The 23,010-nt window shown below is 54.2% G+C and overlaps 1 protein-coding gene and 2 long non-coding RNA genes across 3 annotated transcripts in view; 2 read left to right on the top strand and 1 right to left on the bottom strand.

Moving 5' to 3' along the window:
• Positions 1–508: 508 nt before the first annotated feature.
• Positions 509–3,252, top strand: LOC149997505 (uncharacterized). The gene is made up of 3 exons (XR_016513938.1): positions 509–2,031; positions 2,128–2,809; positions 2,906–3,252. It is a non-coding gene; the product is annotated as an uncharacterized LOC149997505 (long non-coding RNA).
• Positions 3,253–3,309: 57 nt separating this feature from the next.
• LOC149997504 (uncharacterized) lies at positions 3,310–3,952 on the top strand. Its single transcript, XR_016514077.1, has 2 exons — positions 3,310–3,565; positions 3,647–3,952. It is a non-coding gene; the product is annotated as an uncharacterized LOC149997504 (long non-coding RNA).
• Positions 3,953–7,142: 3,190 nt separating this feature from the next.
• TNFRSF13B (TNF receptor superfamily member 13B) overlaps positions 7,143–23,010 on the bottom strand; it is a 78,857-nt gene continuing 62,989 nt past the window's right edge. Inside the window, exons 5-7 of the mRNA XM_090257479.1 lie at positions 11,478–11,589; positions 8,011–8,208; positions 7,143–7,488 (exon numbers count right to left, since the gene is read on the bottom strand). Of these exons, the coding sequence (XP_090113605.1) occupies positions 7,235–7,488; positions 8,011–8,208; positions 11,478–11,589 (564 nt within the window). The 3' untranslated portion in view covers positions 7,143–7,234. The remainder of the gene's footprint in view (positions 7,489–8,010; positions 8,209–11,477; positions 11,590–23,010) is intronic.

The following is a 23,010-nucleotide window of genomic DNA, read 5'->3' as shown; positions in this document are numbered from 1 at the left end:
GCTTCCTGGGTCACCTCTTGCCACCTTCTATTCTGACATGAATACAAGAATGTCTTGCAAGCTGTAGCCTCTCTTCGTAACCCCAATGGGAGATACATTGGGACCAGTTATTCAAACAATTTTTCTCTTTTTTTAAAAGTCATACACTTATTTTTCTGTCAAACATAAAGAAAATAGAGAAACTATAAATAAGAAAATAAAAATCACCTGTTATTTTATAGTTTTGTTTTTATCATAGTTTTAAAAATGCATATTTTCAAAAAACAAGGTCATATTGTGCACATTTTTGACCTGCTTTAGCCACTCAACATTATATTGTGCATACCTTTCCAATGATTAAATAGTCTTCTGAGATATAATTTTAAATGGACACACTGTTTTGGTATATGTTTGTATGTTCTTCGTATAATTGTTTTTTAGTAAGGTACTTACTTTTGTTCATTTTGATCACCTCTAAATTTTTGCCATTATAAAGATGTAGTAACCTTGGAATTATCCAAATTACCCTATTCTTATCATAGTCAGTGATAAAAGTAGTGATTTCTGCTCCTTCCTGGCTTCATAAGAATAAACTGTGACATATTTTAAAGCTTAGCACCTCCAATGGGCCTGGTCTGAGATGCTAGCCTGTATCAGCCCTTCTAGAACTTTGTAGGTTTTCAAGGACCACCTGAATCTGTAAACCAAGGCCTTCTGAGAATGTTCTGGAAGAACATAGAAACCAAAAATGATATCATATTTAAAGAAAAGGCTTATTTAGCTTGAGTCTTGGTAGCACGTTTGCAAATAAAACATGAGCCAAATTATAATAATGGGCCAAGTTACCTCCAACTGGTGTTCATGTGTTGTAATTTCAAAGTGTGTTAAAATGAAAAACTTGGATGTTTCAGTCATTCTAAGAGTCTAGTATGAGAAGTGTCTAGTAGGACATGAGTGGAGAAGAAGAATAAGATTCAATGTGTAAAGCTGGACAAAAATTAAAGATTCGGTGACTACCCACAGGTACCCCCAAGTAAGCATCACTTTTGAGGTGTCCATCTGTATGTCTGTCAGTCGGGAACGTGTGGGTCTTGGGAAGGATGGACAATGATGCAAAGCTACTTGATAATTTGCTTTTTGGGTTCATTATCCCTGATGAATATAGATGTACAGTCCTCAGCAAAATTCTAGCAAACCACATCCAGCAATACCTTGAAAAGACTATCAACAACAACAACAAAAAATTATGCACCTTAATCAGAGAGAGGGCTTTATTATTTCATTATCCCAGGGGTGCAAGGTTGGTACAGTATCCGCAAATCAATAAACGCGATCCGCCACAGAAACAAAATCAAGTATTAAGTCACGTGATCATATCAACAGGTGAAGAAAAACCATCTAATAAAATACAACGCCCAGTGCCGGTAACATGTCTCAGCAAAGGGCTACGAGAGGGAACACACCTCAGCATGAAGGCCCGATGTGACCAGCGCACAGCCAGTAACATACTCAGTGGCAACAACTCAGAGCGCCTCCCTGCAGATCCGGAACAAGACGGGGATGTCCGCTCTCACCGCTCTTATCCGACACGGCACCAGCCGTCCTAGCCACAGCGACCGGGCGAGGAGAAGAGAGAGATTAAAGGCATCCTCACTGGGCAGGAGGAGGTGACGCGGTCGCTATTTGCAGATTCTGTGCACAGAGAGCCTCGAGGTCTCTCCCAACACTCCCAGAACTGATGGACGCATCCAGTCAAGGAGCCGGATACAAACCAAACAGCCAGAAATCGGTTGCATCCTTAGGCACCAACAACGAACTACCAGAAAAAGAAACCAAGAGAACAACCCCACTGACAACTGCATCAAAAGACAACAGCAAACCCAGGAAGAAACCTCACCAAGTACGTAGAAGACCTCGGCGCCAAGGGCGGGTCCCGGCAGCTCCAGGCACCGAGCCCGTGAGTGACGCCACTCCGGGGCTCACGGTCATCCGACAGAAGCGGCACCGCCTGCACGTCATAGCCACACAGACGGTACTTCCTCTCAGTGTAAGGTAAGGGATAGTTCATAACTTTTCTCTGTGTACTGGGCAGAACGGTGCTCAAAATTGTGGTAATAATACCTGGTTTCATATGCATCCCCCTTCCAGAGATGCTCGGGTTCCTCTCTGCACTCGGCGGTGAGGAGAGATACAGAACGCCCGTGAGTGAAATCAACGCACCGCCTTAGGCAGGGCTTAAAGGAACCTGAGAGACAGAACGTGACTCGTCCGAAGTCCAACACGGACTCAGCCGTCAAGCCAGAGGGAGTCTAACTTCCCATCAAAGGCTCCCTTGGTGAGGGTGACAACGTCAGGCTGTGACGATGGGCTTTCAGTGTCTGAACCCAGTGAAATCCCCCTGCTCCTCGTGTCCCATGATGTGGGCCAGGGAGCCCCCGCGGCTCATCCTCTCCACACAGTGACTCAGGGACGCGGGGCGTCTCGGCTCTGCGGCTGCAGCGAGGGCCCCGGAGGCCGGCTGCCCCTCCACACTCAGCTGGCGAGGCCCACGGACCAGCGGCACGCAGGCCCCACGGACCGGCAGTGGGAGGAAGGCCCGGGAGGGCTGCTCCCTCCGGTCCCGCCTCTGGGCGGACCTGGACCGCAGGGCGGGCGGCCTGGGAGATGCAGGACAGCACGACCCCCGTGCGTCTGCGCACCCGGGACGGCCGCCTGTCTTCCTGTCCCTGTCCCTGCGGCCGACTCCGTCCGCCTCCTCCAGGAGGCGTGACCGGGGAGAGGAATGAGAGAACGGGACGTCACGCCAACCAACGCAGCCCTTCCGAGGCCCGTGAGTAAAGACAACACTGTCCACTCGTTTCCAGCGACAGTCGGCTCACTGTCCAGACTCACTTTCTCCCCCCTTTTTTCTTCTTCTTGATGACAGAGAGCACCTCATTCTGGAGCCACCGACGTGGAGCAGCTCCACAGCCAGCCGCCCCTCCACCGATGAGCACCACGAGCTCGGGACAGAACACAGAAGGCAGTGTCCCCGGACTCGGGAAGAAAGCAGCAGCGTGGTGACTGGGGACGGAAGTCAGAACTGGACGGGTGACCGGCACGGCGGTGTGCGGGTGGGCTTCCTGCGTGCACCTCGGCTCTGTTCTGACGGCGGTGAGTCTCAGCACGGCTCCGCTGCCGGGACAGGACGGGCTCAGAGAGCTGGATGGGAGAGGGGCTGTCGCAGCCAGAGGGGTGGCTCCTGGGGACCCTTCCCTCTCTTCTCCCCGCCCTGCTCCTCTCTGGACCCTGCTCCTACCCTGACGCTGTAGCCATGGCCGCCGGGTCAGCTCCTGAACTGCGGAGGGAACACCCGTCTCTGGCTGGCGGGGGCCTGGGGGACATGACCCCCGTGCTCCACCACGTGGGGGAAGCCGGCTCAGTTTTTCTCTTTTCCTCTCACCAGTTTCCCCTGAAAACCACCCCTTTCTGGGAAGCTTCCATACAGCACATGGGGGGAGAGGAACCTAAGATCTCAGAGAAACCAGAGCTTGCAGTCGAAGGACCAGGGAAGGTGGTGGAGAGTCCAGGAGAAGACGCGCTGAGGGTGAGCGGGGGCCCCCGCAGGGTGCACCCCAGAGGCCACCGTCGGCTCTCCGCCACGCTGGTGCTGTGGTCACCCCCACAGACGCAGAGACAGACCTGCACTCCTGTCATCACAAACTTAACCGGTGGTCTCCCGGCCTCTGCCGCCCGGTGGTGAGAAGACAGACCTTGGAACCCCGTATAATAAGGGAGTTGGGGTGACACGTCCATCGGTTGCATCGGTAGCATCGTCCGAAGTCTGGAGGGAGAAAGTCCTGGGACTGGAACGGGCACAGAGCTCCGTGGGAGGAGGCCGGAGCTCCGGAGCACCAGCCTGCAGACCCGCCGCGCCCTCGATTCTATTTCCAAGAACAGGTTCATTTTTACAAATAAATCTATTTTCCATTCACCTTTGTAGTGAGTGGTTCCCTGTGTTTCCTGTGAAAGACTCAATTTCTGGCCTGAAAGGTAAACCTAAGCAACAAAGAGCAGCTTTCAGCCCTCGCGTGGCTGGGGGAGGGAGGTGCTGACTCAGCATGAGTTTCTTTTACTCCTTCATCCGCCCACCTGCCCGCCCACCCACTCAGCCACACCATCCTGCCCGCCTGCGCTCCTATCGTGAGCGGGTGGACCCAGGTGATGTCCCGTGGACATTCTAGCACGAGGGGCTGCCGCAGCCTCCAGGCCGGAGAAGGAGCAGCCGTTCCGGTCCAGCCCTCCAGCCAGCCCCACGCAGCCCCACAGACGCGGTGGCCCTGAGACACCACTCACCAGCGGTGGAGCGGGACACCTGGGGAGCAGACTCCTGCTTCTGCCCTGGCCACAGCCTGCTCACCGCCCTGAGAGCAGGGAAGCGTCCTGCTGAGGGAAGCCTGGCCCCACACCGAGGGCCCCCAGGCCCCGGCTAGGGGGGGTGCACAAAAGCAGGGTGTTCTCAATCCTTTTGTGGCCTGTAAGGGCGAAATGCATGGCCACAGCAGCACGAGGATGGCGCTGGGACGATGCTGCTGCAAGGTTCTCATGCTGCGTGAAGTGTTAGGATCTGAGGGTTGACTGTGATTAAAGACGTCTGTTGTTAACCATTGAACATTTAGATGCATGAGTAAAAGATCAGTGTTCAGAGAAACAGAGAGTAGAGTGTTGGTTACCAGGGGTTGGGGGAGGAGAGATGGTGGTCAAATGCACAAGGTTACAAGTACAAGAATAAGAAATTCTGGGGTCTCTGTACAGCATGGTGAGTATAGCTAATAATGTTCCATTATATATTTGAAAGGTGCTAAGTGAATAGCTGATGCTCTGGTGGTATCATTTTGCAACTTAAATATCCAAACAACAGCTTAAACTTACACAACATTATGTGTCCATTATGTCTCGAGAAAGCCACCAAGTAGGGCAGGGTTGACAAGCCATGGCCCACAGTCCAGACGCCACTGTCTTCCTGAGCAGTTCTATCTGAGCAGCGGTCACCCTGCTTGTTTCCTTGTCATCTCAAGCTGTGCTGGCTCCACCATGGCTGATGGGACTGATTGTGCGGGCACCGCAGAGGGGACCATGTGGTCCAGAGTCCAAGACATTTTCTCTCTTGTCCTTTTCCTTGGGGGCTGGTGCAGTCGTGGGTGGGAAGTGACGGGAGCTCAGCCTCCAGTGGCTGCAATGAGGGGCAGGAGTCAGAGTGTATTTTGGAGAGAGAACCAACAGACACAGAGCATGGATAAGGAGGTCAGTATTGACAGTTTCAGATAGACTTTCTGGCAAGGGATGGATCCCTGTCTTAAAAAAACAAGCAAACAAAAAACATAAACCTAAAAGAGCAATTAAAAAACTGACCAAAAGAACAACCCAGATTACTTTTGCCTGATGGAAGGCAGAGCTGGGCCTCCTCCAGGTTCCAATGAGCAGAACTGGAAAACTACAGGAAGAACAGACGGCCGCGGGCCTTTCTGACGAGCCTTCATGTTCTAGGCGGCACCAATGCTGGGCGGCACCCACCTACTGTCTGCACCTGGTATGGGGTTTTAGGCCTACCTTGTAAGACCATAAGAAGCTTCTTGCACTGGGCATCATGGTGGGAAGCATTGCAGCCAGCACGCCCCCATTTGCCCGCTGGGCAGGCTGCACTCCGCGGCAGACACACGTCTCACTCAGACACAGTCCTCAGAAGCCAACTTGCCTGCAGCGATGAAGCAGGGGTGGGCTCTGAACTGTGCCCCTCAAAATTCACGTGCTGAAGTCCTAACCCCAGAACCTCAACACACCTTGTTTGCAGACAGTCTTTACAGAGGTGACCAAGTTAAAATGAGGTCATGGGGGTGGGCCTAACCTAACGACTGGTGTCCTTATGAAAAGAAATAATTTAGAAACAGACGCACTGGGAGAGACACAGGCCAAGGAGCAAGGCCTGGAACAGGTCCTCCGCCCAGTCCTCCGAGGGAACCAGCCCTGGCGTCCCGATTTCAGACAGCTCACCTCCAGAACTGGGAGGCAGTAAGAGTCTGCGGTTTAAATCGCCCGCCCATGTGTGGTACTTTGTTGCCGCCACCCTAGGAAGTGAAAACGGCTCGCCAGCCCGTGGAGTGTGAGCAGACGGGGCCTCGGGTTTCCTGTCTACACCCCCCCCCCCCCCAGTGTGTTATGTGAGCCTTTGGTGCATGTAGGTGCGCAAGGTAACTTGGGGTGGCACAGGATACTTTTAATTTACATAATCAGGTATTTATCTTACTAAGAAAATGTTTCTAAGAATAGCTATGTATTTTAAGGTTTCAATGCTACTAAAATATAGGTTTCAATGCTAATGAGAATATAGATAAAACAAAGGTAGCATCTAAATTGTGAGTTGCTTATTGTTTTCAGTCAGAGTCCATGAAATTCAGCTTGAAATTAGAGTAGGTCTAGAAGAAAAGGTGAGTTAGGGGAGAAAACAGTATTAAGCAACCAGCAGTGCAGGCTGGGGGTAGGGACGGACAAAGGCCGGTGCCATGAAAGCGCGGCTGAGCTCAGCCCGCATGCCCCGCGCACCCCACGCGCGCACACTCGCCCCGGCACACACATGCACACTGACACGCGCGCACTGCTTTCTGCCCTTCCTGAGGACGCACGGTGGGGAGCCGTTTTGTAAAACCAGCAGAGGCGGCCCAGCCCCGGGCTCCGGGCGCAGCTGCAGGCGCACACGCTCCGCCGGCAGTTCTTCCGCTCGCCCTCTCGGCAGCGGGTGCCGCCCAGCCCCGCACCTCAGCGGGCCCTCTCCGGGCGTGGTGGGCGGCGAGTATGCAGGTCCTGGGAAACCAGGGGGCTGCCGCTGCGCTGTGCTGGGGCCGTGAGCCAAGGGAGGCAGCTGGAGAGGTGGGACCTTTCAGAATCATCTCAGGGGACGACGGGACCACAGTGAGACTTGAGTCCAGCAAGCACAGATGACTTTATTGCAGACACGTTTAGATGATGGGGACTCACAGTGGAGACCAGGGATGCAGACAGTGAAGGTCTCCTACCCTGGACCCCCCACCCCCCCACTTCAGTCCCCCTGTCTATGGCCCTTCCTGCCTCTCTCTTCCCGCCCCTTCCTCTTTCTCCCCCCATCCCTCCCTCACCAACCCGTCTTTGGCTGTCTCTCCCCGTCTCTCCCTCCCTCTCTGTCTCCCTCCTACCCTCCCTCTCTTTCTTCTCCTCCCTTCATCCCATCTCCCTCCCCTCCCTTTCACGCAGCCGGGTCCCCCTCCTGGGCAGGCCAGCACACAGCCTCAAGGTTGCCCTCTGGGGACAGGGACTCGGTGCAGGCCCTCCCAGCCTCTGTAGGGCTGGGGCACCCATACCTCCCAGTGTGTGAGGGTCTGGGAGCCCCCGGCTGGCCCGCGCTCTCCGGGGTGGGCACCCCGCACTTGGGGAAGAAGCCGCAGGTCTCCACTGGCTCCTGCAGCCTGGCCGCTGTGCTCCCAGCTTCCATCCTGTGATCTGTGTGGGAAGGGAAGAGGGCCTTGGCCTTGGCCTCGGCCCCAACCTCTCCTCCTCAGGCCGATACCCCAGGGACAGCCAGCTGGGCTGTTGGGAGAATGAAATGCTTCCCCCAGACAGTGAGCCACCCTGTACCCCACAGCACCCATGTCCACAGGGCCAGCTGCCAGGGCCAGCCCCCCTCTGCTTGGGGCCTGTGCAGGAGCAGGCTTTCACTCCTTGGCTGACATTCTGCCCCCAAGCCCCCAAGAAGACCATCCACCTCCTCCCAATGTTGCCCAGGCCCCTGCCAAGCCCATGACCTCACCCTACACCCCCTCTTCCTCAGGTGCCCCGTCTCTTCTTGCCTCCTATTGGAACTGATCTCACCAACAAAGGGAAAAGACTGCAGGGCCTCAGCCCTCTCCCAGGAAGAGCTGGCCACATGCTCTCCACTAGAAGCAGAGGCGGTGCCAGGACAGAGCACTGGTTGGCCACTGTCCCACAAGCAGTGGGAGGGGAAGACCCCCTTTTCATGCTCACCCTTGGAAGACTTGGCCGGGGTGCAGCACAGTCCTGCGGTGCACGAGCAGGAGGGGCAGTCCCCCCTTGTCTTGAGGAAGCAGGCCACAGCAAAGAGGAAGCAGCAGAGGACAGCGCCCAGGCAGAGGCCCAGGCAGAGGCCCAGGCTGCTGTAGACCGGGGCCAGCTGGTCAGCACTCAGCTTCAGCCCTGGGGCAGCTGCAAGATACCAGTGAGACCTGAGTTTAGGAGGGTCACTGCCCAGGACCCTTCTCTGAAGTGTCCCCGCTTTTAGATGGGTGCCTCTGCCCCACAGTCTTTCTTTTCCCTCATTCGGGCCAAGCAGAGCCCCCGCCACCTCCTGCAGTGGGCCTGCCTGGCTGCTGGAGGTGGACCCCTGCCTTGCCCTGAGACCTGGCTGGCGTGCTCCCGGACCCTGCACGACACTGACCCTCTCTACCCCAGGCTGAGAGCGGCTTCTTCCAGGTCCTCAGAAAGGGCGCCTCTCAAGCTGGGCCTCTTGGCTGTCTCCACTTGCTGTGAGCGTGTGGAGTGGGGCGTTGCCAGAGGCAGATGGACAAGTGACTGGACAAATGAACGGACGGTAGTCTGGGGGGGGAGTCTTTGTCTGCCCTGACCTGCACCTACCTCCAAGGAGAAGTGGGGAGCACACCCCACGGCAGTGAGCCAGGTACAGTTGCCGCTGAGTCTGGACAGCAGGTGTGAAGCAGGAGAGCCCTGGAAGGTGGGGCACTGGCCACCCTACCTTTCAGGCCCTCGAAGCTCTGCTCTAGGGACCAGAGGAAGACTCAGCCCAGGGCCAAAGGCCTCCCCCTTGACATCTCTCCGAAATCCAGGCTTTTCCTGGGCTCCGGAACTGGGGCGCCTTCTTGGCCCCAGAATAGAAGGGCAGGTGAACCCGAGATAATCTAACGTGTATGTAACACACTCATTATCGGGGCCTCCTGTAAGCTCTACTGTGTGCAGACACTTCCTGCAGCAGCTCCCTCAGTCCCCCTGCTCCCGGGAAGGAGGACTGATGATCCGTTATAAAAACTGAGATATAATTCACACACCATCAGTTCACTGTTTAAAAGTGCTCACCTCAGTGGCTCATGGTGCGCTCACGAGGCCACACAGCCGTCACCGTTACCTCCTTTGTGGACATCTGCTTCCCCCAGGACCCACTAGCGGCCACTGCCTGAACCCTCCCGGGGCCCTTGGTAATGCCTGCGCTGCTCTCTGTCCCTGGGGATTTGCCTGTCCTGGACATTTCATGTGAATGGAATCAGACTACAGGTGACCTGTGTGTCTGGCTTCTTTCACTTGGCATGTTTTCGAGGTTCATCCGGCCTTCCCAGGGGTCCAAGGTCCTGTAGGTAACAAAGGAAGTGCCCCCTAGTGCAACCCCAGCTCCTGCCCTTGCCAGCTCTCCCTCCACAGCCTGCCTTCCCCAGAGTCGCCTCCTTTTCTGCACACCGCCCCCGCCTTGTTCACCCTCCGCTCTCTGGCTTCTCTTTCGACAAGCGGATTTCACTGGTCAGCCCTGGAAGGCAAAGGGGGGTGGGGCTGCCTCGCCAACATCACACGCTGAAGTCAGGGTGCGGGAGCACAGGAAGGGAGGCGACAGAGAGACAGTGGCTCACACCCTGAGATAAGCTAAAGCCAGCAGCAGAGTGAGTGCCTGGTTTAGCTCCAGTTCCCAGATGAAAGGAAACCTCTCACAATTCCTAGGACAAAAGCAACATTGTCCCTGACCCTGCAATGCTGATCCCTGCCTTTTCTGGATGAGACCTCAGCAAGAAGACAGCCACCTCCCGCCCTGCGCAGATGGCATGCAGACCAGCTAACCTTGGTCCTTGTGGTTTGCTTTGCATGCCTACCATGCTGGGGACCCCGCCTGCCCACCCTGGCCGCCTTGCTCCCCTCCCCGCCCCACCCCCGTGCCCGCTGCCCAGATCACTGCTGACCCCAGCTCCTCACGCCCCTTCTCTGGCTTCAGCCCCACTGCCTGCAATCACCCGTGGGGCTCTGGGCGCAGGCTGGGCACTCTGAACTGCCCGGAGAACAGTGGGGCCAGCAGGGCCCTGCCCTGCACCTTCTGATCTGGTAGAAATGGGTGAAAATGGACCAAGCACATTTAGGGACTGATAGGTGATGAAGCTAAATGGGGAAGAGGAGAGAAAGAGGCCTGGCCCGTGGCCTCAGGGGTCGTCAGAAAGAGGATCCCTGTGTGTTTGTGGGGGGGTGGGGGTAGAGAACCCAGTGCCCCTGCCCATTCTCTCTGGTCAGGAGCCACCGCCACCCAAGGACACCTGAAAATGGCCCTTCACAGGGTCCCCTGACCTCCTTGTGGCCAGACCTGATGGACATTTGCACCCTTCTCTGTGGTGTGACCAACTCCTGCAAGCACTTTCCTCCTGGTTTGTCTTCATGGACACACGGACCTCCAGGCTCCTCTCCGTCCCAGGCCCTCTGCGGACCCTCTCCTGACCCTCAGATGCAGACCCCCCATATAGGGTTTCCACCTCAGTCCTTCCTCTCCTCACACGTGGGTCCCTGGGTAACCTTTTCCATTCCACGGCCATCTTCTAGGCCTGTGAAGTCCAAGTTCACCCGGTGAGACCCTCCCCAGGTCTATAACCTGTGTGGCTGCCCCCACAGCTGGCGTCACCCTCCCATGAGAGGGCCTGACTCAGAGAGCTCCTGGGTTCCCGCCTCCTTACTCCATGTAATGAGCATAATGGGCTGAATGGTACCCAACCCCCATACCCCGAAGATATGCCCCCCATAACCTGCAAATACAACGTTATTTGGAAAAAAGAGCCTTTGCAGGTGTAACTAAGTTAACGGTCTGGAGATGAGATTGCCCTGGATTAGGCTGGGCCCTCAATTCAGTGACCAATGCCCTTGGGAGGGAAGAAGAGGAGAGAAGACAGACAGAGACACACAGGAGAGGCCATGTGATGTGAGAGGCAGAGACTGGGTGAGGGGACCACTCCAAGGAACGGCTGGAGTCAGCAGGAGCTGGAAGAGGCGGGAAGAATCGTCCCCCAGAGCTTCCGCAGACGTCTGGCCTCCAGAACCGTGAGAGAGCAGGTTTGTGTTTCCAGGCCCCAGTACATGCCGGACGCTGTCCTGCGCTCTCAAAACCCAGAGGGATTCAGGCCTCGTGGGACTCCTGTGGACACTGAGGCACGAGTGGGCTGCCCAGGAGGTGGGGTTGCTGAGGGCTGGCTCGCACCCCTACCCAGAGCTCAGGCCCTGGGACTCCAGGGCCCCTGGGGAGCGTCTGGGGGCTCTGGGGCCTTGGGTAAGAAAAGCAGATCTTCACATTCACTGGTGCCCACCTGAAAGTTAGCCTTTGCTTCTGAGGTGAGCAGAGGCCCCAGGGCCCACTCTGAGCTGTGACCGTGCCCCTGTCACCAGCAGAGTCACAGACATTTTCACATCTTCCCGCAGCGACTTTGGGCTCCCCCAAGTGTCACCTGTGCTTGTGGAGTCCCTGCTGTCTATCGCCCAGTGCACTGCTCCATCGGGTTCCTCGGTGCATTGATGGAGACACTCAGGCATTCCCTCTGATACTGTAATTTGGGCAACCTTTGGGCAATTATTTAATATTTAATTTGGTTTAATATTTTGAGGTGCCATTTTTTCAGTATCTAAACATCACTGGTTTATCTGTAACCCTGTGTGTTGTGTTTGATGCACTTCAGAACATTATTCCAAGGTTTATGGGCCAAGGTGCCGCGGCGCAACACCCGCAGCGCTGGCCCAACACGAGGGCCCTTCCGTCCCGCCAAGCCCCTGCCCCTCTGCCTCCAGTCCAGGTCATTGTCATCTGCGGCCTCATTCTGGCCAGAAGCGGCCTCTCACAGGGTCCCTGCTGCGTGGCTACTCTGTCTCCTGGGGGTCAGGGGTTCTCCATACAGCCCAGCTCAGCCTCTTGTCCCAGGGCCGCGCTCCTGACTCCAGGAGCGCGCTGTCTCCCCGGTCTGGGTCCGGCAGGCAGGTCCCTGTGGCGTCTGGCATCTGACCCCTCCCAGGGCCCTCACCGACCGCCCAGAAAGCTTGCCTGCTGTCTCAGCCCTCTGCTCCTGACCACGGCGCGCCTGCTGCGGGGCGCAGCCCTGCAGCCTCCTCAGGGAGAGGCAGGGGCTCCCTCCATGTCCCCGACCCCTGGCAGGGAGCTCATCTTGTGGGCCTGGGGTCACGCACCCATCTATCTCCTTGGAGTAAGCAGTCGACCCTGCGTCTGGTGTTCGAGGCTTCCCCGTCCGGCCCACGCCTGGGAAGGCTGGAAGGAAAGCCTGCGTGCTCCGCCCTTGGGTGCCCGTGGCAGATCCAAGCTGCGCAGGCCCGCCCTCACAGGGGAACACTCGCTCGCCCGCCCCAGCCACCACACACCGCAGACAAGCTTGGGGGCCGGCCCTGCTGTCCCCGCTGACAGCCTCATCGTGGAGCGCAGCCTTCCACGCCCTCTGGGCCAGCGTATGGCATCATCAGTCTCAGTAGCCAAAGCACCCCAAATTCTGGTGGGGGCCCCTCCTGCTTTCGCAGAGTGGCCATCACGCTCCCTCAGCCTGGGACGCCCTGATGCCGGGTTTAGTCTCCTTCTCCTCAGATCCCCAGTGTCGAGCACAAAGCTCTGGCCAGTCCTCCGTGGCTCAGTGCCTTTACCCCTCATCGCACTTGTACAGGCTGTTCCCTCTGCCTGGAACACTCTTCCTCCACCTTGTCCCTTAAACACACGTTTTCTTTTTAAAAGGGCAGTTACTATCTGCTGTTTGGGCTCTCACTGACTGTCACGGACTAATCTCTTAAAATCCTCACAACTCCATAAAGTCACATGACCTCAGTCTCACAGAGCTAAGGCTCAGAGAGGTGAAGTAACTTGTCCTAGGTCACACAGTCCCTGAGGCGTGGAGCTGGGTCCCAACACCCAGCCATCACCCAGTCTGCCTGGGCTGTGATGGGGGCAAGGAAGCACCACCACGCACAGAGATTAACTTATCATTTGCATGAGTCTGGTCCATCTTCTTTGTCCCATCAGACTGTGACTTCGTGGGGTCAGAGACAAGATCGGCCTTGCTCAGGCCACCTCCCCCATGCACATTATGCCCTCTGCAGTTATGAGCCTGACAAAGGAATGACAGTCTGAGAAGACGCATGAGCCACCTGATGCAGGGTTGAGCTGGTGAGGAGTGAGTGGGGGTGGCAGGATTTGGGGAACCCACAAGTAAGACAAGGGACAGATCAGCTCCACCAGTGTGTGCAGCTGGACACAGCCTGGTCACATAGTGTCCTGCAGTCCCTGCCCTCAAACAGATCCAGACCTGACCCCTCACCTGGGCATGAGGCCTCGTACTTCTGTTTACAGTCTATACCAATCCCAGCTGCTGCCCTGCCAGTCCGAGGAGAGAGCAGAACGGACCTAAGCCCCGGAACTGTGGAGATACCGAGAGTAGGGCAGACACAGCGGGACAGGGAGCTGGGGGCTCCATGAGGGCTCATGGTGTCGCACAGCCAGGCCACGGGAGGAGGGGAGCGCTGGTGCAGGCTCAGGCATGGCCACGCTCACATACCCCTCTCCCCAACATGTTCTTACACGACCCCTTCTACTGGACGATCCATCCCTAGAACCAAAATGAGGCTCCCAGCTTCCACCCAGTGCCCTCCAAGGATGGGCCTTGGGGTGGTGGTGGTCACAAACAGGAATGGTGACGTGTGTCCCATGGGCAGCAGGCCAGCTTCGGGGAGTGGCCTCCATGGACGCTGCTCTGGGATTTTGCTCTCAGAGCGGGGAAGCTCTGAACCCATAGACTGAGCCTGAATCCCAGCTCCACATGGCTTCGCTGTGCAGCTCGCAGCAAGTGGCGTCACATTTTGAGACTCGGTTGCTTGATCTGAAAAGCGGGTAGGATTGATCCAATTGGGAATCTGTTGCATCAGAGGTGGGAAGGTTCAAGGTTCAGCTGGAAGAATCAGATATGTCACCAACCGCAGGGCAGGCATACAGGTCACCAGACACGGGGCAGTGGGTGCGGCGCCTGCCTTCATGCTTCAGCTCATCACCCCTGTACCGATGCCTGCCGCACGGGGACCGGCAGTTCCTCCCACAAGAAAGAGGCTGTGCTGGATTAAAACCCACAACAAACTCACCATGGCTACAAAGTGTTTGCCTCTTCTCCCTGCCAGAGGTGGCATCTATTTGCCCCTCCTTGAATCTGGCTGGCTTTGCGACTTGAGTATCAGAACACAGAAGCCATGAGGTGATGCAAGTTCCCAGCCTAGGCCTCGGGAGGCCTCGCATTTTCTGCCGCTTCTGCTCCTGCCACCATGACCACCTTGCCGGGCCACTGACCCAGGAGGAAGATGGGAGACACGCAGAGCCAAGCCGCCTGTAGCTGAGGCAGCTGAGCACAACCAGTCCCAGCCAAACCCCAGAGTCATGAGGAATAACAAGCCATTGAGTTCTGGTATCTTGGCACGAGGCCCTGGACGCCCAGAAATGATGTTATTATGAGGAAAGTTACAGCAACGGAGAGAAACCAGCAGGCACCCTGGGAGCCGAAGGCCTGCTGTCTCTCCACTGACCAGCAAAGAGCAGTGTAAGTGCCAAGTGATTACAGATCCACACGGCACCCCTCCTATGCTTTCTGACACTGCAGAGGAGTGGAGGGGAACCAAGAGGCCCTGTGTTTGGGGCCTTCAACCATCCCGGCTTCTCCTCCTGCCCCTGCTCACAGAATTGGGAGACCCATAGCTGCTTGCTAAACAGGCTGACCTCCTTTATACCTGCCCCTGCCAGAGATGCCTGCCTCACATCCCTCACCTCCTGGATAGTCACCCTGTCCTCTCTGAAGGAGACGCCGGTACATGTAGTCCCTACTTCATTTATGAGACTGTCCATCTGTTCTCCATGCTGGACTGTGAGGTCCTTGATAAAACTAATTTGATTTTCCTCTATACACCTATGTTGGCACTGCCCAAAATGAACTTCAGTATATATTTTGAATGATATCTGGACAAACAAACCCTCTAAAATTATATTGCAGATTCATTTATAACAAATATTTATGCTTTATTCCTAAATATTTTATAATACGATATATAATAAATACTCTATTTATGAAGATGTTTTATTTATAAAATAGGAATACCCAGCCTTACCAAACCCCACACTTGTTAAGCAAATAGCAAGCTGATACTTGTGCAAAGGCCTGGCAGTAACAAGGCTCCCACTACCTGAGAGGCATGAGATGGAGGAACTGATGTGAAGGAGAGGCCGGTCCCAAAAAGCAAATCCCACCTCGAGGGGCTCACGGTACCGCTCTGCAGCCACACCTGGAGCCAGGACTGTAGCAGCTAGCGGATAATCAAGGTGAAAGGCAAGAGGTGGGTGTAGCGATACTGCATAATTCCGTTTATATTACATGTCCAAAACAGGTAAGTGAATAGAAACAGAAAGTAGATTGATTAGTGGTTGCCAGGGGCTGAGGGAGAATTATGAGGTGATAACTAAGGAATGCAGGATTTCTTGGGGGTGGGGGGATGAAAAAATGTTCTAAAATTAGATTGTAGTGATGACTGTAAAACCCTGTGACTACATTTAAAGACAATGACGCGTATTCTCAAAAATAAAATATCGCACAGATACAGAAAATAACTAAGGTGGGTATGGCAGCCAGTAGGCCAGCCTTTCAGAGAAGCCTGTGCAGCTCCAGTCAGTTTCCTGTGGGGAAGAACACTCGCTGCTGCTGCCTCCAACCCAGGGCTGGAAGGGTGCTTAATGCCCCTTCCCCCCAACCCCATGTTCCAGACAGAAGTGACCCATTCAGGGCTTTATCAGCCAGCCAAACTCCCTGCATTCCTGGGGTTGTTAGGGTCAGCTAAACTTATTTTTTAAAGAAAAAAAGAACACAACAAGGACCCTTTTTGCTTATTGCCAGGACCAGGAAGCTGCTTTCTGTACCTGCTGTGCCAGACTGGCTTGCTGGCTCAGACAGCTGGCTGGGCAGCAAGATGCCCAGGTTCCCACCAAGCAGCGAAGGACCCGCTGCCAGGGAAGCTTTCACCACCCAGCCAAGAGAGAGTCATGCAGGGAAGAATCGCTTTCCACCTCCTCACTGGACCCAACCAGCATGGTAGCAGAACTTCACAAGAACCAAGTGCCCATTACACCATGCACAACAATGAACTCAACCTAGACCTAAATGTAAGAGCGAAAACTATAAAACTCTTAGAAGATCAATGGCAACAGCTTTATAACACTGAATTTGACAGTGATTGGATATGACACTGAAATCATAAGCAACAACAAAAAAAAATGGATAAATTGGACTTCATAAAAATTTAAAACTTTTGTGCATTTAAGGACACTATCAAGAGAGTGAAAAGGCAATCCAAAGAATGGGAGAAAATATTCGCAACTCACATATGTGATAAAGGGATTCATATACAGAATATATAAAGAAGTCTTACAATGCAACAGCAAAGAAAAAAAAAGGGGGGGCTTCCAGCCAAGATGGAGGCCTAGACAGACACACTGCATCTCCCGCTACAACTAAGAAGGAATACAACTACCTCAAAACTAGAAACAACCAGAAGTTCCAGAAAATTAAACTGCATGGAAGTCTGCAAACAAAGATATAAAGAAGAAATACTCATCCAGACAGGTAGGAGGGGCAGAGCCGGGGCGGAGAGGACGAGGTGTGGTGGTGGCAGGAGTGGCAGGCCGGCAGAAATCACAGTCACATGTTTTAAAGTCAGGAGGGACACCTGGGGAGCGTGCCCAGCTCCTCACCAGACCTAGCAGCTCACGGTCCCAGCACCGGGAAAAATCAAGCCTCATTGGTTCTGACTGTGCAGACCAGTGGGGGTTGGGGTGGAGGCAGAAACTGACGGTCTCAGCAGAATCCGCTCGTTTAAAGGGCCCCCCATGGTCCTAGAATATCCGCAGACCCACCCACTCTGGGAACGACGGCCAGGGCAGCAGCTAGAGAGGCACCAGTCTGGTGCGGAAGTGGGAGAGGTGCCTGGAAAAGGGGCGAGTGCTGGGCAGGTGGCATTGTTCCCTCTCAGACCCTCCCCCACATACAGCGCCACAACGTGGTGAAACAGGTCGCCCTGTACTGACGAATCCTTAAGGCTCCGCCCCTTACAACGTAACAGGATTGACAGCTCTACCTCAGACGCGAAGGCAAACAAATACAGGAGCCTGTCAGAATGAGGACAACTAAGCGACAAGGAGATAGCCAACCTAACAGATAAGGAGATAAGACAACCTAACAGATGCAGAATTCCAAACACCGGTGATAAAGATGCTCTCAGGCTTGACAGATATGCTGAGTATGGCAAATGCATAAGAGAAGAAGCGAAGGCTGTGCTAAGTGAAATGAAAGAAAATCCACACAAAACCGTGGTGAAGGGAAGGAAACTGGGGTTCAAATCAATGATTTGGAACATAAGGAAGAAAAAAAACAGTCAACCAGTGCAGAATGAAGAAGAACAGAAAAAAATGAGGAAAACTTCCCAAATTTTGCAAAGGAGATGGACATACAGGTCCGGGAAGCACGGAGGGTCCCCAGAGGGGACCACACCAGGACACATCATGACTGAGATGCCAAAGGTGAAAGATAAAGACAGAGTCCTGGGGGCAGCAAGAGAGAGGCGGAGAGTTGCCTATAGGGGGGTGCCTATAGGACTCTCAGCTGATTTCTCAGAGGACACTTTGCAGGCTGGAAGGGACTGGCAAACAGAATTCAATGTGATGAAAGGCAACCTGCAACCAGGACTACTGTATCCAGCAAAGCTCTCATTTGGAATGGAAGGGCAGATGAAGTGCTTCCCAGACAAGGTAAAGCTAGAGGAGTTCAGCATCACCAAGCCGTTATTATATGAAATGTCAAAGGGACTTACTTAAGAAAAAGAAGATCAAAACTATGAACACTAAAATGACAACAAACTCACAACTATCAACAACTGAATCTAGACCACCCAAATGTCCACCAGCAGGTGAATGGAAAGCAAAATGTGGTCTATCCCTACAACAGCCTTAAAAAGGAATGACATTCTAATACATGTGACGGCATGGGAGACCCCAGAAAACAATGCACTCAGGGAGAAAAGTCAGACACAGAAGGCCGCAATGGTACAAGATTCCACTGACATGACATGTCCAGAACAGGCAAACCCGGGGAGCAGAGGGTGGCCTGAAGCCAGAGGCACTGGAGGGAAATGGGGAGTGCCCGCTACAGGGTGTGGGGTTTCTCGCTGGAGCGATGGAAGGACTCCAGCACTGACTGTGATGACGGCTGCACAGAAACCACTTATTTGCTGTAGGTGGGCAGATGGTGTAGTGTATGAGTTACATCTCAATAAAACTGTCACCAAAAACATTTTTTTTACTTGAACTACACAGTTCGCAAGTTGCTGAGCCAGGGTCTGACAGTCAAGAGTCCCTGCTCCCCTCACAGCCCTCACCGCCCCTCTGTGGCCTCTCACAGACCTCATTCTTGGGTGTTCTGGGCATACTGGTCTTCACTTCCCTTCACTTCCCCGATACCTCCATGTTCGTTGGCAGCCGTCCGTCTCGAGAGACGATGGTGTAGCTTCTTAAGAGTCTATCTGCACCGCCGAGAATGGCTGTGCAGTCCGACTCGGGAGTGACACGGTATCTGTCTCCTCCCGTGTTGAATCGACATCTTGCGATGACGCTGGAGTGTCCTCTCCAGTGAAGCTGAAGCTACAGAGCCTGGGCAGGGTGATATGGAGGGTCTGCTGTTGCCCATGCAGCAGACCCCCCCTCTCTTCGCAGCTGAAGGGTCCAAGGGAAAGACGGAGTCAATACAGCTTGGCTTCAGGTGCGCCGCAGGAGTTGCCGGTGTTGACTACAACGTCAAACCGCCTTAGGGACTCCGGCTCCGGATTTTCTGTCGGGGTTTACTCCCTTAGCCTTTCCCCTGAAGAGGTATGCCGCAAGGCAGCGGAGGTTTTTTGGAATCAAGAGTTTTCTTTCTCTGATGTGCCCTGACTGGAAGATCGAACCAGCGACACTTAGCTCGCAGGCCGACGCTCAATCCACTGAGCCAAACCAGCCAGGGTGCCTCCATGTATCAGAGTTTATAAGAACTCCTGCAGCCCATGCCAAATAGAAAGTCAAACAGTGTTATGTCTGCCATGGGGAGAGTTCACATTCCCAACAAACATAGGATCCTGACCTCAACCGATCCATCCAACCTCATTCCTGTTCCTGGAGGCTTCAGCAGAGCCACTCCCCCCCCACAGGCCTTGGACCAGTATCCTCGCCATCCAAATATAACCTGCTTCTCATCTAGGACACGGTGGCAGGGAGGAGGAAGGTGTAAAACACACACACACTCCCTCACCACGGGCTACATACACCAGGAATATCTGGGATGTAGAGAGCAGGGGCCGGAAGGAGTCCCCACCTCCTTCCTGCCTCACACCGGCTCCCCTGGGCAGCCTAGTCAATTCACTCTGCGGATGAGAAAACTCCCATCTCTCCTCCTGAGCACCTTTGCTTCTCCAGTGCATGCCTCTCTGACCTCACCTCCTCAGGGGTCCCCCACACCTCCAGCTCTTCAGCTCCCCCTAGCTGTTATCTGCCAGCAGGCTGCAGCACTTCCCTCTACAAGTGTCCATGTGCCTGCTCCCCAGCAAGGCCTTGAGCTCCCTGAGATCAGAAAGAAGGGCCCCTCCTGTTTCCTAGAAAAACAGCAGAAACAAAGTAAGACGCTTACAGATCACCAGTGGCAGAACAAGCAAGCCAATAGCAGGTACCTCCTTTCCAACAGAAGAGTCAAGGGCCTGAGGGCGCAGCTCAGGGGTGTATTACCCAGTGCTCCTCAGGGCAGCTGTCAAAACACAAAGCACCCAAGGAAATGGCCAGACAACCTCACTTGCCTCCCTTTCCAGACAATGCCCTTTAGAAAGAGGCTGGGAGCTATGACGCCCAGGTCAGTGTGCCAGGTCCAGCACCTCACAGGAGTCATTTGTGTCTTTGACCTTCTGGAACACTTGGCACAAGCAGCAGCAGGTGCCGGCCACTGTGATGCAGCGTGCACCCCGTCATACCCAAGTGAGGGAGCTGCGCCGGGAAGCTTTTCCAACGTACTCCTCACAGCAACCAGCACAGTAGGCACGACTCTGCTGTCAGGGCGAAAAGGAGGGGGCAAGGTAAGAAGGCGGCAAGGACCCTTGGTCTCACTGGCAACCCCACACCCACACAGCAACGCTGTCTCACAAGCAATGAATCTCTGGAGGCGTCCTGAGGAAACCGCTTCCCGTCTCGCTGCCTCTAAAGTTCTTCTTACCCGCTAATGACGCTCCCAGGCACACGTGAAGTGCCCCTCACTAGCACAACACATGTGCTACACACCTCTCCTCTGAAGCTCATTAAATGCCTTGCGTTAACGTCAGTCCCAGGACTCTGTACTTGGGATGAGCTGAGAAGCCAGGGGAAGGTACTGGATGGATGTCCTCAATTGTCTCCGAAACGCTGGCCCACAATTCCAGATGATGTTGGGGTCGCAGGATGAAACCCTTTACTCAGGTTGTGAATATATTCTACATTCTTACAGCTGCCAAAGTCATAAAACGTTCCTTTATTTAGGGGAAAAGCTAAATGACGACTGTTCCCAAGAAAACACCCTGCCTCACATCCTATGAGATGTCCTGTTGCTAAAAAGGAACAAAGACGCTTTACTCAAAGATTTGATTCTTCCGGCTTAAAATAAAATGAGGGCATCACAGCTGAGGGAAATGGTGTGCAAAGGGCCATTGTCTGAGGCAGGATGTAAGGAGATCATACTTGAAATCAATCTGTTTTCTTGCAGAAAATTATGCTTCCATATTTTTCAATACGCTTTTCACTCCCATGATACCCTGAAGGTAAGCGCAGGGGATGCCCCTTCACCAACAGGGACCGTGTCTGGAAGGAGGCAGCAGCAGTGCTGACGACCCACGGGAAGTTACTTCAGAAACAGAGCAGGGGCCAGGGAGGGGCAGGGTTCCAACAGCAAGAGCCTTTGTCTCCAGCAAAAACAGATTTGTTTTGGTTGGGGCATGAACATCAACTCTTCCCACAAAAAAAAGAGAAGGACAGACAGTTGGATTACAACACGTGGTGAGCTCGTTAAGGTTCAGAATGGCCTCCAATTAGGCAGCTTACTAAAAATAGAGGCACCACTTCCAAAACAGGACAGCTGGATACAGATGAGGCCACTGCTGCGCTGGGGTCAGAACGCACCCAGTCTGAGCGTCCCTCCAGCAGTAGGGACCGAGAGCCCGGGGCTGCCACACAGCCGGGCCAAGGACAGGGTAGGGCCACAGTGTCAGGCTCCTCTGTATGGGTGCTGACTGGACCAGAGGAGGCAGTGAGTACTTCTTAGCTCTATACTTTGCCAAAACTTTTACTCTAGACTTTCACCAAAGCGTCAGGAAGTAGAAGTGAATCAGTGGCTGCCTGGAGTGACCGGAACTTCTGACTCCCAGTCCAGTATTTGCTCTATCACACCACCTGCCTGAAGGGAGACAAGACCTCATGGGGGTGGAGGGAACAGATTCAACACCTTCGGGCGGGGCAAGGAGAGAGGAAGCAGCCCACAGAGAGAACTGGCCACGATGGCCCGCAGGAGTCAGAACGGGAGAGGCGGGCTGCACCTGGAGCTGGGCGCACTCCCAGCCACAGATGGCCAAGGGTGCATTATGCACACATGCTGCTTCAGGTGTGTGAGGCCCAAAATGATACCAGCTCTACAATACTAGCTCTAGGGGTGCATGCTAGACAGAACGGTTACAAAAGGGATACATTAGTAAGGTAAAGCCACAAAAGAACATGAGGCTTGGTGGGGTAAGGGCAGCAAGAAGAATCCCATCCAACTCTTTCCACGGGTCAGCCCAGAACCAATGGTGCAGAATGTCTGCCTGTGTGCTGTGCTGCCCTGCATGCCCGAACCCTAGAGAAGCTTCTCCCAGAGACTTGGGTGCCACAGCCCCAACCAACAGGTGCCTGGGAGCTGGGTTGGAAATGCAGAACACAGGGAGGATGCGTGTGCCACCAGCAGATGCCACCTCAGCAAAAGAGATGTGTGCACCCAGCACGTGGGGTGCTCGATCAACCATCTCGACACCTCGGGCCCTGCGGTGGAGGACGTTACCAGTGCACAGAAGAGGAGTGACACATGGAGCCACTCACACCTTCTCTACACGTCCTTCCTCCTTCCCACAGGGCTGACACATGAGGCCTCAACCCTGGGCTACTCACTGGCCCTGTCATAAAGGCATGGAAAAGAGGCAAAGCCAGACCGTCGCTTCTGGAGGCCCATGCATTTTGGGGCCAGGCAGTGGGCAGCATCAGAGGTTTATTTCTTTGGGGTCTCCCGTAATGTGGCACAGAACAGAACAGAACACAAGGCAGGTCCTTGTGAAGGCCAACAGCCCTTCAGAATAGGGAGAGAAAACCCAGAAATACCTCTCAGATAATTATCCCCAACCAGAGGCTCCTTCCTTTATAGGCCTCATCTTCCTAGGACTGCCATGCAAAGCCAGGTAGACCATCCTTGTGGTGGCCAGGCCCCCAACCTCCTAGGGGACAGCGGGGGAGACACACCCACAGGCCCTCTAAGGCACAGCTGTGGGACTGGTGGCCTGGGCAGGCCCTCCCACTGCCGCTGCCAGAGCAGTTTACACACTTGCATCAAAATCCCTAAGCATCAACGTCCTCGGTCCTTTTTAAGTTCTAGTTCTAGAAGTCTATCCCAAAGAAATAATTTCCAAAAATAGGAAAATATATGCACAATTGGAGTCCTTGCTGTTGTCTATGCATTGTCAAGATGCTTCTTAAGTTTTTGCTTTAACAAAACATGTGAAAACGTGTTTTTTAAAAACCTGGATATACTACCACCAAAATGTTAAGCTCTGCTTGTTAACCACTTGGCAGGCACTCCTGAACCTGCGAGGAAGGGCGCACCCTTGCAGTAAGCAGGCCTTTGCTGC

The sequence above is a fragment of the Furipterus horrens genome, unplaced genomic scaffold, assembly GCF_987537825.1.
Source record: "Furipterus horrens unplaced genomic scaffold, mFurHor1.1.pri manual_scaffold_11, whole genome shotgun sequence".
NCBI classification, from domain to species: domain Eukaryota; kingdom Metazoa; phylum Chordata; class Mammalia; order Chiroptera; family Furipteridae; genus Furipterus; species Furipterus horrens.
The sequence above is the reverse complement of the archived record's forward strand: the minus strand, read 5'-3'. Positions and strand labels throughout refer to the sequence as shown.